Here is a 16,910-nt window from a genome sequence, read left to right as displayed (position 1 = left end):
CTAGTTGGATGGTGGATTGTGGGAACCAGATTTCATCCTGTTGAGTGAAGTGTTACGGATAAGCAAGAGACGGAGTCAGAATAATCCACGTGGTAATGAATTAGAGTTGGAAATACCAGTATGGACTCATATTTAGCTTAATATAGATACAGATGGCTACACATAGAAATATTTATAGATAAGTGTATATATATAGGTTAGTATATACATATATATCTCTTTGCCTTGTCAGCTGAGAGAGCCTAGAAGTATTGATAGCCCAGTAGTAATGAGCACACCTAGTGTCCAGATCTTAGTTTCTAAAACCACTCTCCAATGAAAGGAACCAGGGATCTTTGGAGAAATGGCTGATTCCAAGACTGGGTAGTAAATATACAAGATGAGCCTGGAACATCTTGTCATGCTAGAAAATAGGAAAAATCTGAAAAAAAAGAAAAAAAGCTCCAACCCACAATAATGGAGATATTTCAAAGGTACACAGGGGCCAATTGAAAGAGGTTCCAGGGGCTGGTCCGGTGGCACAAGCAGTTTAGTGGGCGCGCTCTGCTGCAGCGGCCCGGGGTTCTCCGGTTCAGATCCCAGGCGCGCACCGACGCACTGCTTGGCAAGCCATGCTGTGGTGGCATCCCATGTAAAGTGGAGGAAGATGGGCACGGATGTTAGCCCACGGCCAGTCGTCCTCAGCAAAAAGAAAAAAAGAGAAGGACTGGCAGTTGTTAGCACAGGGCTGATCTCCTCACAAAAAAAAAAAATAAAAGAGGTTCCAATGGCCAATGCTGGAACAATTTGAGCAGCATAATTAATAAAGTAGTATTGGATTATGACCCAAATTATAAAATAAATATCCATCAGTCCATATTGATATTAAAAAAGGATTTAATAAATAACGTGACAGTAAATAAATTTTCTGTTTAAAAAAATTTCAAATAATTTATGTACATATTCTGCCCTTAAGGAGATGGAGCATTACTCCCCAGTCCTGTCATGTGCTGTGCATAGCGACTAGCTTCCAAATAGTAGAGTATGGAATGGGAGGGGAAACGAGTAACTTTGCAGTGGAGAAGCCTGACAAACACTACTTCAATCCAGGCGATGAAGGTTAACATCAACAGTGGTATGACATATTGATAGCATATACTTCAGATATGATGTGAAGCGAATGGCACTTTATGTCTGAGATCATCCTCCCCCAAAATCCTACCCCAATATAATCACGAGAAAATCATCAGGCAAATCCAAATTGAGGGACATTCTATAAGACACCTTACCGGTGCTCCTCAAAACTGTCAAGTTCATCAAAAACAAGGAAAGTCTAAGAAACTTTAAAAACCAAGAGCTGACTAGAGGACATTACTACTAAATGTAACGTGGTATTATGGACAGGATCCTGAACAGAAAAGGACTTTGGGTAGAAACTGGGAAAATCTGAATGAAGCTTTATTTAGTACTTATTAATAATAATGTACCAATATTGGTTCATTAATGGTGACAAATGTATCATAGTAATAGAAGACAGTAATAATAGGGAAACTGGGTGTGGGATACATGGGAATTCTCTGTATAATCTTTGCAATAATTTTGTAAATCTAAAATTGTTTTAAAATTAAAAGTTTATTGAAAATAAAAAGTAAATATATATGTAAAGATATATATAATTTGAAAATTATTTGGAATCTTCTGGGGATTTTTTTTTTTTACATGCTGATGTTTGGATCTCAACTCCACTCAATTCCATCAGAAACTTTAGGGTACAATTTTGGCTTAGGTATCAGATTTTTTTTTAAGCTTTTCAGTGTTATGTACATTGAATTAGATGAACTGAATGATTACTTATAAAGAAGTAGAAAGCCTGCTTATTTTAATAACCATAGAAGATAGAGAATCAGACACAAGTGGCTTTACTTGTGAAACCTAGCAAACCTTCAAGTAACAGGTAATGCCTAGATTGTTCAAACTTCCTTAAAATAGAGAATACATTTTTTGAAAAGTTTTCTTACTCTCCCTAGGAAGTGAGCAAAACCTGATATCCAAAGTCATCTAGGGGATCACAAAAATAACCACCCTAACAACAAAATTACAGACCAGTCTCACTTGTAGACAGAGATGCTACAATGTGTTGAAGAAATAATACATCAGGACAAAGTAATTTTTAACCCAGAAATGATCTTGTGGTTCAACACAAGGTCATTCACTAATGTAATTAACTTTATTAATAGTTGAACCACATAAATCCAGGGAGGCAAATGTTCCGGTCTTTGAATAATACTTTAGTCATATTAACAAATTTAACTATATAGTGATTAAAAGCTCCTTTGAATTCACAAAATGTATGTCAAATGTAGAAATACATTCTTAATGTGTAATAACACTTTCAGAAACTCCTTTCTAAACTTTCCTTCTATTTATCACACTTCCATTAATTACCTCAAAAACATTTCCACCCAAACCACCTTTCCCCAAACCTGGCCTATACCTGTATACTTTTATTTCTTATCCCATCAGCTTTCAATTACTCTCTTTTTTCTTCATTCAAACATTAATTCTCTGTGATTTCTAAAGTAGACCCTTTTAGATTTTTAGCTTTTCCAAATCTTCTCCTTCTTCCTTAGCATAATCTGCACAAAAGGCTGAGGGTGCAGAATCTTGACAAAGAAGGAGAGTGGGAAGAAGGGGAGAGCTGGAAACTCCCAAATTGTCCTTCACTGGTGAGGGGAAAGTCAAAGGAGCTAATTATTTTGAGTTGATATGTTTTACTCAGCCTCATTAGATTAATGGATACGAAACTTATTGTTATTTTGATAGATTCCAAAGAAGCATTTAATAAAATTCAAAACCTTTCTTAATAAATATTTCTTAGCTGTTATTGAAAAAAATTTCTTAAACTCAGTATATATATGTTTTATATCACAAAACGGGATTCATTGCCTCTTTCTCAACTCGTACTGATTTGATTTGAATACTTTCTTTTTCTCATTACTGATTTTTAGGGGATCAGATATACTGGTTGATTACTGTCTAATGAACAAATAAAAATCTGCCTCCAGTCTGAACTTACTGAATCAGAGTATCTGATGGGTGGGGCCTGAGCATCTTTGACTTTAAACAGCTGCTCTGGTGATTGCGAAGCACAAGCTACTTGCCATTAATGTCAGAAGGAAGACAGGTAACTACACTATTAATTTCAATATGAGGTAGACTGAGACCAGGATACTGGAAAGCTATGAGAAGTACTGTGGAAACACAAGACACTTGATTCTGAGCGAGAAGCCTTCTAAAGAGACCGCATATTATAAAGTCTGTGAAGGATGAATACAAAGTAATAAGGATCATTTATTAAATACCTCGCTTACAAGCAGGGAAAGAGTTTCACTTGAATTCCTTCTTACAGAATAAATCTGTAGATGTTTGAAGACAGACTTCTTGCTTTTTTCTAAGGAAAGCGTTTCAGTTTCCTGGTGTTGAGGAATATTTAGACGTGAAGCTTGCCAAGGCCTGAGACTGTAGTAGCAGAGGCCTAATATTAATCATTATGGTTCTAACGTTACAACAGAATTGGCAGGAACTAAGAAAAGGGAATAGTTGTTCCCCTTCTACTTGTTCTAACATTATCTCCTCTACGCAAAAGAGCATCAAATGGCCAGACATTAGTGTAATGGCTCCTCTATTGTTGCTTTATTTCCCTGTCTTTTCTCAACTCTATCTGGAAGCATTTTTTTTTTTTCAGTCTTTTATTTTATTTTTTTTGTGAGGAAGATCAGCCCTGAGCTAACATTCATGCTAATCCTCCTCTTTTTGCTGTGGAAGACCAGCTCTGAGCTAACATCTATTGCCAATCCTCCTCCTCTTTTTCCCCAAAGCCCCAGTAGATAGTTGCATGTCACAGTTGCACATCCTTCTAGTTGCTGTATGTGGGACGCAGCCTCAGCATGGCCAGAGAAGCGGTGCATCGGGGCATGCCTGGGATCCAAACCCGCTGCCAGTAATGGAGCGTGCGCACCCAACCGCTAAGCCACAGCGCTGGCCCCTGGAAGCATCTTTGATTGGGGTGATTAAAGCCCCTCTATGAATTAGCATGTATATTAGAAAAGGTACAGAATGTATGGTTCTTTTCTCATATACAAAATCTAGTGAATTTAATATATACTTTTTCCTGAGGATTCTTTTTTTTTATTGAGATACAATTGACATATAACATTATATTAGTTTCAGGTGTACAACATAATGATTCAGTATTTGTATATATTGGGAAATGATCACCATAACAAGGCTAGTTAACATCTGTCACCATACACAGTTACAAATTCTTTTTTCTTTTGATGAGAACTTTTAAGATCTACCCTCTCAGCAACCTTCAAATATACAATACAGTATTATTAACTATAGTCACCATTGGGGCTCAGGCACTTTGGCATATTGATTATTTTGAATTAAAGTTATCTAAGAAACAGCTGGTGAAAAAGAACACTGACCTTCCTTGGTCTCCCTGAAAGCAGGAAATAAATCTCCCATGTGAAAGGTACCCTCCCTGTCCCAGAAGGTAGAGAGACATCCTACTCATTAGGGATAGGGAATTTAGGGCCAAGAAGGCTATGGAAACAAATTCTGCTTAGTTTCTTCACTAATTAATTACCCAAGCCTAAGTTCCTTTGTCTTGTCAATTTCTCACAAATTTATTGTTTCTTTGTTTAAACGGTATAAAAGCTGCCAGCTTTGGTAACTCTTTTGATCCTCTCTTGTTTATGTGAGGCTCCTGTCCATATGAAATTAAATTTGATTTTCCCCTATTACTCTGTCTTATGTCAATTTAATTATTAGACCAGCCAGAAGAACCCAGAAAAGTAGAGGAAAATTTTCCTCCCAGACATCAACATGCTGTGGAAAATTGATCTCTTTTTGGGAAAAATATAAAATCTTACCTCACGTTACACTTAACAAATATATTTTGGATGAATTAATACTAAAATAAAATGTAACTGAATTATGTATAATAATAAATATAGTAAATTTTAATAATAAAATGTAGTGAAACTAAATAAAATAGAAGTAAATATGAAAAATATTTTCATAATTTTGCGGAGTACAAAACCCACTTAAGGAACTCAAAATCTCTAATGCCTTAGGAAAGGAAAGAGATTCAAATCAATCAACAACAATGAAGACCAGGATGATGAAAGAAAAGTTAAAAAAAGGTAACAATCTGGAGAAAATGTTTACAGCATATCAAAAATACATTAGGAATGTTTCTATAAATTGGCTTTAAAAAGACAAAAACACATTAGAAAATACGCAAAGAACAGAAACAGAAAAATAAAATACAAATGCTCAATAAATCTATGAAGAAGTACCTCAACCTCACTCTTAATAATGGAAATGCAAACTAAACAATTAGTGGATGCCATTTTTACTTATTAAGAGGAAAACAGTAAAAATGAATTATCAAAGCAATGTAGAAACAGGCAGTCTCACCAAAGAAACAATTTGGTGTTTATCTCATTTTAAAAATATGTGGTCTTTGACGCAGTAATTTAACTCCTAGGCAAGTTTTGTACATGTGCACAAATATAAATATATATCTTATTATAGTAAAAAGTTGGAAACAATTCCAATTATCAGAATTTTTGACAAGGCAAATTGTCACTTGTGATGGTTAATTTTATGTGTCAATTTGACTGGTCACAGGGTGCCCAATTTAAACAATTTTCGGGTGTGTCCTTGAGGGTGTTTCCAGGTGAGATTAACACTTGGATCCGTGGACTCGGTAAAGTCAAGTGCCCTCCTCAATGTGGGTGGGCATCAACCAATCCACTGGGGGCCTGAATAGAACACAAGCAGGAGGAAGGAGGAATTCACCCCTTTTTTCCTGTCTCACTGCTTAAACTAACATCTCATCTCATCTTCTTCTGCTCTTAGACTGGGATTTACACCATCAGCTCCCCTGGTTCTCAGCCTTTGAAATCAGACTGTATTATACCACCAGCTTTCCTGAGTCTCCAGCTTGCAGAGGGCAGATCTGGATCTTGTCAGTCTCCATATTTGCATAAGCAATTCCTCATAATAAATCTCCTTTTGTGTATATATATCCTGTTGATTCTGTTTCTCTGGAGAACGCTGACTAATACACCATTCAACTAGAGGGTACATTTCCCAGCCTCCCTTACATCTAGAGGTATCCTTGTAACTAAATTTCGGCCTATCAGATATGAATAGCAGTGATGCTGGCAATTCTGGGCACACATCTAAAGGGAAGCTGCTCACTCTTCACTTCTTCTGTCCCCTCCTCCCCCTTCTGTGGGGCATACTAAAACATGATGGAGAGAAACCAGTTCCTCTTGTATAAATGAGAAAAACACTCTGGAAGATGGTAGACGAACAAAATGAAATCCGAGTCTCTGAAAATTGTCTTTGGGAGAACCATCTGACCCTCCTGGGACTTCCGCATGAGAGAAAAATACACTTTCCATCTGGTTTAGGTCACTGTTATTTGGTTCCTGTTTAAAAGGATGAAATGATACTCTAACCAATACAGTAGTAAATGCACATGCGCTGAACATGTGACACGGACATGTGAAAATATACCATTATAGACACTTTTATCAGAATTTAAATACAGGTCTATGTTCTAAACCAACAAATCAACACTCATGACATCTCCAAAATTCTGATAAAGATACATATCACAAGCAATTTAGATTTCATCTCAGTTGCATTTTCCTTTTTACTAACCTCCAAAGTAAGAGCCATCTGTCAGCTTCATTTCTTTACTGGATTTTGTGATGACACCAGCAACACCATGTTGAATGAAATACATTTTTTTCCCCACAGCTCCTTCTCGTATGATATAATCTCCAGGTTGAAACACCTCAAATCTCAACTTGCTCAGCATGGCAGTCACAAAATTAGGATCCGCGTTAGCAAAAAGAGGCATTGTAGCCACTAGTTTCCGACAGTTGAAGTTGACTATCTCCTAAAGATGGCAAGAGTAAACAAACATTAAGAGAGATATTAATCATATCAGGGAGAAAAACACACGCTGAAATTAAAATCTATGTATATCAAAACATTGCAATTTAAATTCAGAACCCAAAATACATAAATTCTAATAATCTATATATCTCTTCAAAGCCAGGAATTATGTTTTATTTTTGTGTTGAAATTTTTTATTCCCAGCATCTAGTGTAGTATAGGCATATAATGAACATTCAATAAATGTGAATTAAATATACGCAAGTCTTAGCTTTTATAGTTTTCCACTCCTTTATTATCCTTTGTATTAAATTAGAACTAAAATGTGGAAGAGTTTTAGTCTCCCTTTTATCTTCTTTTGTGAAGAAAGGAAGCCACATCACCTCCTATTAGCGATGACATTACTGCTTCTGTGCTCCATTGTGTTGAACAATCTAACTTGCACCTACTGACAGGAGTTTTGAAACAAGGACCCAGCTGCCAGACAACAGCATTTTGATGTTTTTTCTTAATGTCATTCACACTAAAGCAAGGAAAATGGACAGTGCAGAGAAAGGTTACACAAGGAAGACTCTAACTATAATCTATAAGTATAAATTCAATCTATTTCTGGGCTAGATCAGAAAATCACTCTTTCCAAAGCCTCCTGGAAGTCCATTGGACTTTCCATTGGAAGTCTTGGGCTACAGAGAGGCCATACTTTCCTTTTCTTGAATTGTTTGTTTGTTTGTTTTATTTCTGGGATCAGGCCAATTCTAAAGTAGAAGATCTGCATGTTCGACTTTATTCTGTGGATTCTGGTCCAGATTAGACACAGTGCTATTTCTCCAGACCAAAATACGAATATGGAACCAAGCATTTTTAATCTTGTAAGTTAGATATGTAACAGAATAAACAATGGGAATCTAAATTTTACCACAACGCCGTTTCTCAGAAACTTCTTCTCTAATGGGCCCCAAAAGAAAAGGGTTGAACCTTGATTTGTGATCTTGCCTAAGAGATATAAAAACTGAAGTAACAACTGCTAAGAGGTAGAACAAGCACAAAAAGATTTGGAGGCATTAACAGAGTCTGAGATCTGAATTCCTGCTCTGGGAAAATATGTTACACAAACTTCTAGATTCCAAGACTGGGAAAGAAAATTTCCCCAATCTTGCTTCATAAAATGACTTGATATTATCTCAGGATAGGTAAAAAATTCCAGCTGATACAGAGGGCACAAAATTTTGGGTCCACCATGGAAAAGAAGGTGTTTTGCGCTCAACAATATCTTGTAAGTGCAGCAGAGCAGAGAAGTGTCTCTAATAGTGGGCCTTCATGGAGGACGGTAACAATATTTAAAAATCAGCAGCAATAACCAGAAAGTGAACATAGCAACAAAAACAAGAGAAAGATATTACATGTGGCACTTGGTGCAGTATCATCCAAGCCCAAATAACGCACAGTTAACTCGATGGGAGGCTGTATCTAGGGCAATTTGTGGTCAATTTTAACTGGTGCTGAAGACCTATGGTGGGATTGGGGGACTACAACAAGGTTCAGCATGTAGTAAGTGCTCAATAAATATGCATACATGGATGGATGGATGGAAGGAAGGAGGAAAGGAAAGGGAAAGAAAGGAAGGGGAAAGAAAGGAAAGAGACATGGAGTTTCAGCAGTGGAAAAAAAGTGCTAACAAAGCCTAATTTTATTCCTGTTGGGAGATGGTTACTTAAAACACTTAGAACACTTTCTCAAGCAAATAGCTTGATAAACAAGACTTATGCATATAAAAATGTGATTTTTACTATTCAAAATAATTCTATACAAAAATTACATGAAGATAGGTAAACTACTCAAGGTACTCAAGGCAGCCACATGAGGTAGAAAACAGATATATCATTAAAATGACTGGATTGGTTCTTGAGAGTTAAAGATTTCACATGGAAAATGACACAGAAGAATGCTGTGTAAGAAACTAGAAATAAATCAGATTGCAGAGAAAATAAGAGTTTTCAAACAGAAATAATAAATTAAAGAGAGAATCCTTCCATCTATTCCTTTGATTTGAACTATACAAATTTTTCTCTTCACTTTTCTCTCTTTTATTTTAGAAAATAATTGGAAGTATATTTTATCAACAATTAAACTGGTCTTTATTTATATGAATACCTCTTTTTCTATGATGCATTGCATATTCAGGTATACCCCTTAGAACTGCCTTGATTATAACACTGCAGAGATAATTTCATATTATTGTTATCGCTTGAAGAAATCCATTCATTTTCTTTCTCTCTGTGGAACTTTTACCTCCACATGAATATTATTTGATGAAACTGTAAATTCTAACAAATATTTGATAGGAAAAGAGGTAATGAGACAGAAACTTATTTGCATTTAAAAGTCCTCCCTCCTCCCAAGAAATTTGCCTGCTTTGAGGGTGTATAGTTTAACAGAAACCATTATGTGAGTCTAGAAGTGAAGAAAAACTTTTAAAAGCTCGTTTCCATCAATCACTTTTCTTTATAGCACATTTTCTTAGAAAGAACATATTTAATTAAGTTATTAATATCTCTACATAAGTAAAACAAGATTTTTAAAGCTCCTCCTCCATCAATCACAGTTCCTCATAGCACATTGACTTAAATAAAACACACAGTTATTAATATCTTTAAACTCTGTCCTGATTCTTTATGGCAGTTGTTATAATGAGCTTTTTTAGCAATATGTCTGGCCGGAGTTAGGAGTATTGTCTAGACACATTAAACCGAGGAATGCTTACTTTCTAAGGGAATCAGACACATGGTCCTGATCTTAATAATAAGGTACTCCAATTACCAAGCTTACTCTCAGCACTTAAAAAAAATGTAATTACTTTTTTCCTAGAGCATCTGGTAGTACCAGAAGGTATGGAAGTGCTAAAAACCAAACAAACAAAGACACAAAAACATCAACCAAAAAACCCCCACAATGCTGAGGGTATTCGAAAGGGACCAACTGAAAAAAATCTACCAACAGCTAAATCTGTAATAATATGAGTAACACAATAAATAATGTAGTAGTAGATTTACCCCAAAGTTTACATTGAAAACCATGAGTTCATACTTATATAAATTAATAATCGAGTAAATTAAAAAGTAGGAGAATATAGACAAATCTCCTGTTCAAATTCCAAATATATCAACTTTTATCTATTAAAAGAACAGCATAATACAACAATCAAACAACAACAATGAAGAACCCTGCATTAGATCTTTTGACGTAATGTTGGTTTATTTCACATACGAACGTCTTTTCTTTCAGTAGTCCTTCTCATTATTTTGCTAAAGTATGACAGGATTATTCATGTTCATTGCCTGGTCACAGCGTAGACAGTATTTTTTAAATATAATACAGATAGAGTAAAGTGCACAAATCTTCAGCGAGTTTTTCAAATATGGGCACCTGTATAATCACCTGGATCCACATATAGTACATTTCTCAGACAGCTTCCTTTTTTTGCCTTTTCAGTCAACCCCCGAGTTTCTAGCTATTCTGACTTCCATCACTATAAACAGTTTTACTTGTTCTAGAAATTCATGTCAATGGCATCATGCAGTGTGTAGTCTTTTGTGTCTTGCTCGTTTTGTTCAGCATTATGTCAGTATGATTCATCCATGTTGTTGTACGGTGGCAGTTCATTCTTTCCATATTTCAGGCTGTATTTCATTCTATGACTATGCCATAATTTATTTATCCATTCTACTCTTCATGATATATGGGTTGTTTCCAGTTTTAGGCTATTAAGACAAACCTGTTGTGAACATTCTTGAAGTGCCTTATGCACTGATTTCTCTTGAATATTTGCTTTATGTTGGAATTGTTGGGTAATAGAGTAAGTATATATTTAACTTTAGTAGACATTACCAAAAGTTTTCTAAAATGATTGTATTATTTTTCTCACATATCTGCAATATATATAAGTTCCAGTTGTCCTGCATTCTTGGCAAAATTTGATGTTATCACTCTTTTTAATTTTAGCCATTAGTAGGTATGTAGAGCTATCTTATTGTTTTTAAAAGAATTTTTCTCACTGTGGTTTTATTTTACATTTTCCCAATGATTAATGTGCACATTTTCGTGGGCTTATTGGTCAGCTGAATATCTTGTTGGGTGAAGTGCCCAGTTAAGAGTTTTCCACGTTCCTTTTCTATTGTAGGAGTTCTTTTTATCATCTTGAGATGAGTTCTTTGTTGGGATATGCATTGCAAATATCTCCTCCACATCTACGGCTTGCGTTTTCACTCTAAATGTTATTGTTTTGTTGGTAATTTGATTCCTAGTTTGTTTAACCTTATGACAATCAGGAAAAATGGTATTTGATACATTTAGATCTCTTCAAGAGGGATTTATTTTAATCATAAATCTGTGCTTTGGAATCATGCATACTCTGAGACCCTGGGAAAGTTTAAGCAATACTTTGTTTGGCTATTATTAAAAAGAATAGCAATATTTTAAGGCTCCTTCTAGCACTACAATTCTTTATTGATAACTTGAGGATCATTGTGGAAAGTTCCATTTTGTGAAACATTTAGTTCTTCTCCATCCTACATTATTTTATTCTATACAGTATAGTTCTAAAAAGTTTTAAGCATGGTAGCTATAAATATAATTACCATCATTACAATAATGAATCATAGAGTAATCTTAACAAAACAGAGCTGCTGTTAACATTGCTAAATTCCCACACCCAACACTCGCTGTATTTTTAGACTATGCAGAGCACACAAGAGCTTCCTTCTAAGAACTTATATCAGACAGACATTCAAATGGCATCCAGATGTGCAGACTTCTATACCAACCTTAGAAACAAGTAAATGCATGCAGTCAAGTCTATATCAAATGACATTTTGTGATCTGGAACATCCTATAAGAGTGCTCCTGATGTTGCCCTATTTTTTTTTTTTTTTCAAAACAGAGTAATTGGATGTATTAGGGGTTTCTTTAAGGCAGGGATAATTTCAATAACAAACATAATAAAAATGAGACAATATTTATTGAGTTCTTGCTGGGTTCCTGGTATGGCTTTAAATGTTTTACAGGTATTAATTTATTTTATCCTCACAAAAACCCCATGCCTTAGGTATATTATTACTGCTCCATTTTATAGAAGCTATTGAGTAATCTGCCAAAGACCACACACTTGCAAAGGGAAGAGCTATGGTTTGTTGGGCAACCCGGTTCCTTAACTTAGGGTTTTGAGGGATTCTAAGAGGTCATCCTACCTTTGTACATATCTAGACTCACCACACACCCAGAAGATATCAATGTTAACCATAAATTTGTTCTTTTGAACTTTACACATTTTAAGAGCCTGACATGGACATTTGTTGATTGTGACGTGGCAAAATGATGGCTACATACTTGGCTGTTTTTACTTCACCCACAGCAATTATTTTTAAAAATCTGAATCTGAATGCCTTTATATGTGGCATGCATGCTCCGGTCTGCCACAGTTTTTAAAACACTGTCTGTATTTAATATCTTCTTACTTCATACAATTAGGCTATCTGACTGGCTTCTTAAATCAATAGAATTTGACATAGTTGAACTGCAAAGCAAGGGAGTGCAAGAAAAGACAGACAGACCAGTATCTGTTGTTGTTGTTTGTGGGAGGTATGTCTTGAGTCACAGGGGACAGTGTCAATGTGTGCCCTTTACTTCTCTTTTTAAGAAATGTTTCTGCAATGATATCTCTGGTTGTCCCTGAACTGTCCCCAAAGGAATGTTGTAGTTTATTTTGACAATAAGTTAAGGATGGGATGTGGAAGGAAAGAGAAAGGGAACAAGATTTATTCAGCACCCATTTTAAGCAGATACTTCACATATTATATCTCATTTATTTTGGGGGGAAAACAACCAAAGGATAACCTTGAATTTGGTTTTATTTCCCAGATATACAAAAGAAAAAAGATAGTGGAACTTAGAGAGAGGACATACATTGCCCAGTCCATAGAGCTAGAATATGTCTACAGAAACTAACCATTATATTTGACTTCCAAATCATTATGCATTCATCCCTACCATTGGGACTCCTTATTATCTGGATCAAAGTCATAAAAGCTTAGCACCTAGCATTAACCTACATCTTTATATTTTGCAGTTGTCTCTGCTTTAGAATAAAGACAGCCACTTTTAGTATTTTATAACGTTTTAAATCTAAAATTTTATTCATTTTAGACTAATATTTATTGCTTTTTTTGCTTAAATGTTTTCCAAAATTATTTACATTTCTAACCAATTTGAATGCTACATTTTATGCATATACATATTTTCAGGGCAGATTATTAAATATCAATGTATTTACTATTGGGAAATTCTTCAAAAATACATGATTCTAGTTAAAAAATATAAGCAAAAAGGATCTTGTTTGTGTTTATTATATATGATTCAATTGCTATGGAACTATAGCTGCTTTAACAATAACTAGTCAAAAATTTTTTGAAAACTAAGAAAAATAATATTACTTTTATATACAAGACTAATTTAATTTCATCTTCAATTATCAACACTCACTTATGTTTCAAGTAAATAAGAAGCATTTCCTCTGCACCAGAAATTAGTGTAAAAGGTAAATATAGAAGAAAACAAATGAGATCTTGAAGCATAACTAAATGATTTAGAGTGATATTGATAAATAAGCTTCCTGGTCAACATGAACTCATTTCCTCTAATAACTCCATGACATAGTCACAAATGATGAAGGGAATAATGAGGTATTGGTGGCTGAATCTATATAATAATTAATAAAAAATAAGCATTATAAAACTGGTACCTAAAGATACTTAACAAGTGTGTTAATGGGTTTCAGGTGGCAGCCCTGAACCTGTTGAAGTTATATGCAAATACATGTTATGCTGCATATGTGTCTTCTGAGACAGATGGCAACTTACACTCGATTTTCAAAGGAGCCACTATTAGCAAAAGGGTAAGTACCACTGGTCTAAATGTAGCATAATGACCATGACGATTTATTTAATGCTTTGTGTTTTCTCATTTAAATATAGCAACAACCCAATTGAATAGTTACATTATTAACCTAGTAGTATAGATGAGCCAAACGAATCTCAAAGAGGTTATCATTTCACAAAAATCACATAGCATGTAGGAAGTCAGCCCAATATTTAAAAGCATACAGTCTATTCCTAGAGCTACATTGTCTAACATGGTAGCCACTAGCCACATGGAGTCATGGACCACTAGAAATGTGGCTAGTGTGACTGAATTTTTAATTTATTTAATTTTAACCATTTAAGTTTAAAGCTAAAAGCTGACAGTTCAGTTATTAGAAAAGGTTATGTTTGAAAAAACTTGGATAGTGGATATACCTTTTCAGCTGCAAATTTTATGAATCTATATACACATTAAGCATGTCTGAGGAAAATTTAGCATCCAAATCAAGATGTGCTGTAACTATAAAAAAATACACCAGATTCTGAAGACAATACAAAAAAAAAGAATGTAAACTATCTTATTAATGATGTTTTCATATTGATTATATGTTGAAATTATAATATGTTGGATATATTTAGTTAAAATTGATTATACTTAATTTCACGTTTCTTCTTATTTTTTAATGTAACTACTGGAAAATTTAAAATTTCATATGTGATTTGCATTACATTTCTACTCGACAGAAAGTTCTTCTGCAGAGCAAGCATGGTGTCATATGTAAGGGGATCTGGAATATAGAATGCAGCTCTAGATTTTTTTAAGCCTTTATGTTAAATATGTTCTTTAATGAAGAATCCAGCAAGATAAAGTACAATTTTTCGATATTTATTTATACCTTGAAGAGAGAAGTGAAACAGAATGTGAAACTTCCATAGACAAGTAAAATTTGGTTTAGTTTGACTCTTGGAAAGATCAGAGATTAGATTCTAAGACTTCTAAGAAGAATAAATCAATATCTGGAATTGGCTAACCAAAGTTGATTTGAAGAGACCTCACTGAAAAGCTCTAAGGAAGTCATCGGCAATCATTACCCCTAAGACCACTAGGTGATGTTTGTGAGGCAATAAACAAATAAAATAAAAACATCCATATCAGCTTCTGAACAGTCCTTAGTGTCCTAGGAGAGGGCACCTCTGAAATGACAGCTGAAGTGTCTAACACAGAGCAAGGTGCATAAAGGTGCCCAGAGTGGGGTGAAGTTAAGTTTGTGGGTATGACATAGGACAATTCTTGGGAAATAACATATTCAGGATTACTCTGTGGCACCTTGCCCTCATCATGGGTCTCATGTAGACAGCATCAATAAAGGAAAAAAATGACTTTAATGAGCTGCCAAAGATGACATTTTCCTCCTTGTTATTCTTTGGAGGAAGATGGTAACCCTGTGGATATATTTGTGGTATTTTTCTAAAATACAGTTTACTGGACTCCAATCCAGATTCAGAGCATCTGAATCTAAATCTTCAGGGGATGTAACTCATTTTACTAACACACTCTAAGTTATAAGCAGTCAGATGTGGAAACCATGGTTCCTAAAATAAAGAAGTATCTGAAAATTGACACCTAGTTGAGGGAGGAAGATATATATGTATATATTCAGTATAAGATATTTGTAAAGAATAAAATAAACATGAGTTAGACACTCTGTGTGTGTGTGTGTGTATGTGTGTGTATGCGTGTGTCTGAGTTCAATCCCTGATTCCAAAACTAACTGGCTCTGTGCCCACAGAAAGTGCCTCAGACTCTTTAGATCTTAATCTTCTCACCTATAAAATGGAGATAACGCTAGCAACTCTATCAGAGATTACTGCAATGATTAAATTAAATAACACAAGCAAAGAATTTAACAAAGTTCACTCAATGTTATCTATTATTAACCATTATAACTAATAGCTATATTATAAAACAATATCTGTTAAGATCTAATGAATGGTAGAGACCATATATTTGATAAAATTTCAAAAAACAAAGATTTCAAGGTAATTTGGTAAGAGGATATTGGGTCAGATTAAAATTAAAAAAACAGTTGAGTTGTTATTAAAGACCAAAGTCAAGGTGGCTATAGAGGTTCAGAAGAAAAGTGACAAGATATTCTTAGGACATAGTCAATAAAATTCTCTTTTTGGCCAAAGTCAAGAAATAAAATATAGGATTCTTATAATAAGCTGCTCTATTGACATAATAAATTTGGAAGGCAAATTATAAAGTATATACACATTGCATTTTTTTTAAAAAAGGAAACACATGGGGGCAATTTTTTAAAAAACTCCCTCAGCATTCCCAATTGGCTTATATTGATCTGGTGGTTTGTATTCTAAATTGCAAGATGGTTGACTGCACGTATAAGAAAATCAACCCATACAAGCAGATCTTAATGCTTAAAAATGTTTCAAACATTGACCTAACATTGACTAACAAGTTAGGTAACACTTCAATTTCTTAAATTCAAAGCATTTCCTTTGATTTCTACGTCCTATTAGGGAGGATTTACAATAAGCTATTTCTCTAGTTGGGATAATCTGCCTTAGTTTTTTAAGAGAGTTTTTACTGGAATTCCTAAATAATTTAAATATCAGTTACAAAGGTAAGAGATACATATACTATTTATTTTGGGGAAGATAAAGGAGTTAGAAATAGAAAAGGGAGGATTGATGAATTAATATAGGGTGCCTCAATTTTAGTTTACTGTAGTTTTATATCTTATTAAAGAAGAAAGAGTAATCAAGTACTCTGTATTAGCAAACAAATTGTATTTTTTAAAATCTTTGAAAACAAGATGAACATACACACATCCCTTAAAATATATAAAAGAAAAAAACTGTATTCTCATCACCATAATGAAAATAATTTAATATGTTTATGTATTCCCTTAAAATTGTCTATTATTCACCTTAATATAGTGGTAATCATAATATACAGTCAGTATTTATTTCTTTATTTCCTCATTTTTATAACATAAAATATGTCCCATTTTG

The 16,910-nt window shown here is 34.3% G+C and overlaps 1 protein-coding gene across 1 annotated transcript in view; it reads right to left on the bottom strand.

The window, feature by feature from the left end:
• Positions 1-16,910, bottom strand: part of HCN1 (hyperpolarization activated cyclic nucleotide gated potassium channel 1) — a 381,116-nt gene that overhangs the window by 46,705 nt on the left and 317,501 nt on the right. Inside the window, exon 6 of the mRNA XM_058564113.1 lies at positions 6,724-6,964. Coding sequence (XP_058420096.1) covers positions 6,724-6,964 — 241 coding nt within the window. The remainder of the gene's footprint in view (positions 1-6,723; positions 6,965-16,910) is intronic.

Source organism: Diceros bicornis, chromosome 20 (genome assembly GCF_020826845.1).
Source record: "Diceros bicornis minor isolate mBicDic1 chromosome 20, mDicBic1.mat.cur, whole genome shotgun sequence".
In the NCBI taxonomy this organism is placed as follows: domain Eukaryota; kingdom Metazoa; phylum Chordata; class Mammalia; order Perissodactyla; family Rhinocerotidae; genus Diceros; species Diceros bicornis.
The sequence above is the reverse complement of the archived record's forward strand: the minus strand, read 5'-3'. Positions and strand labels throughout refer to the sequence as shown.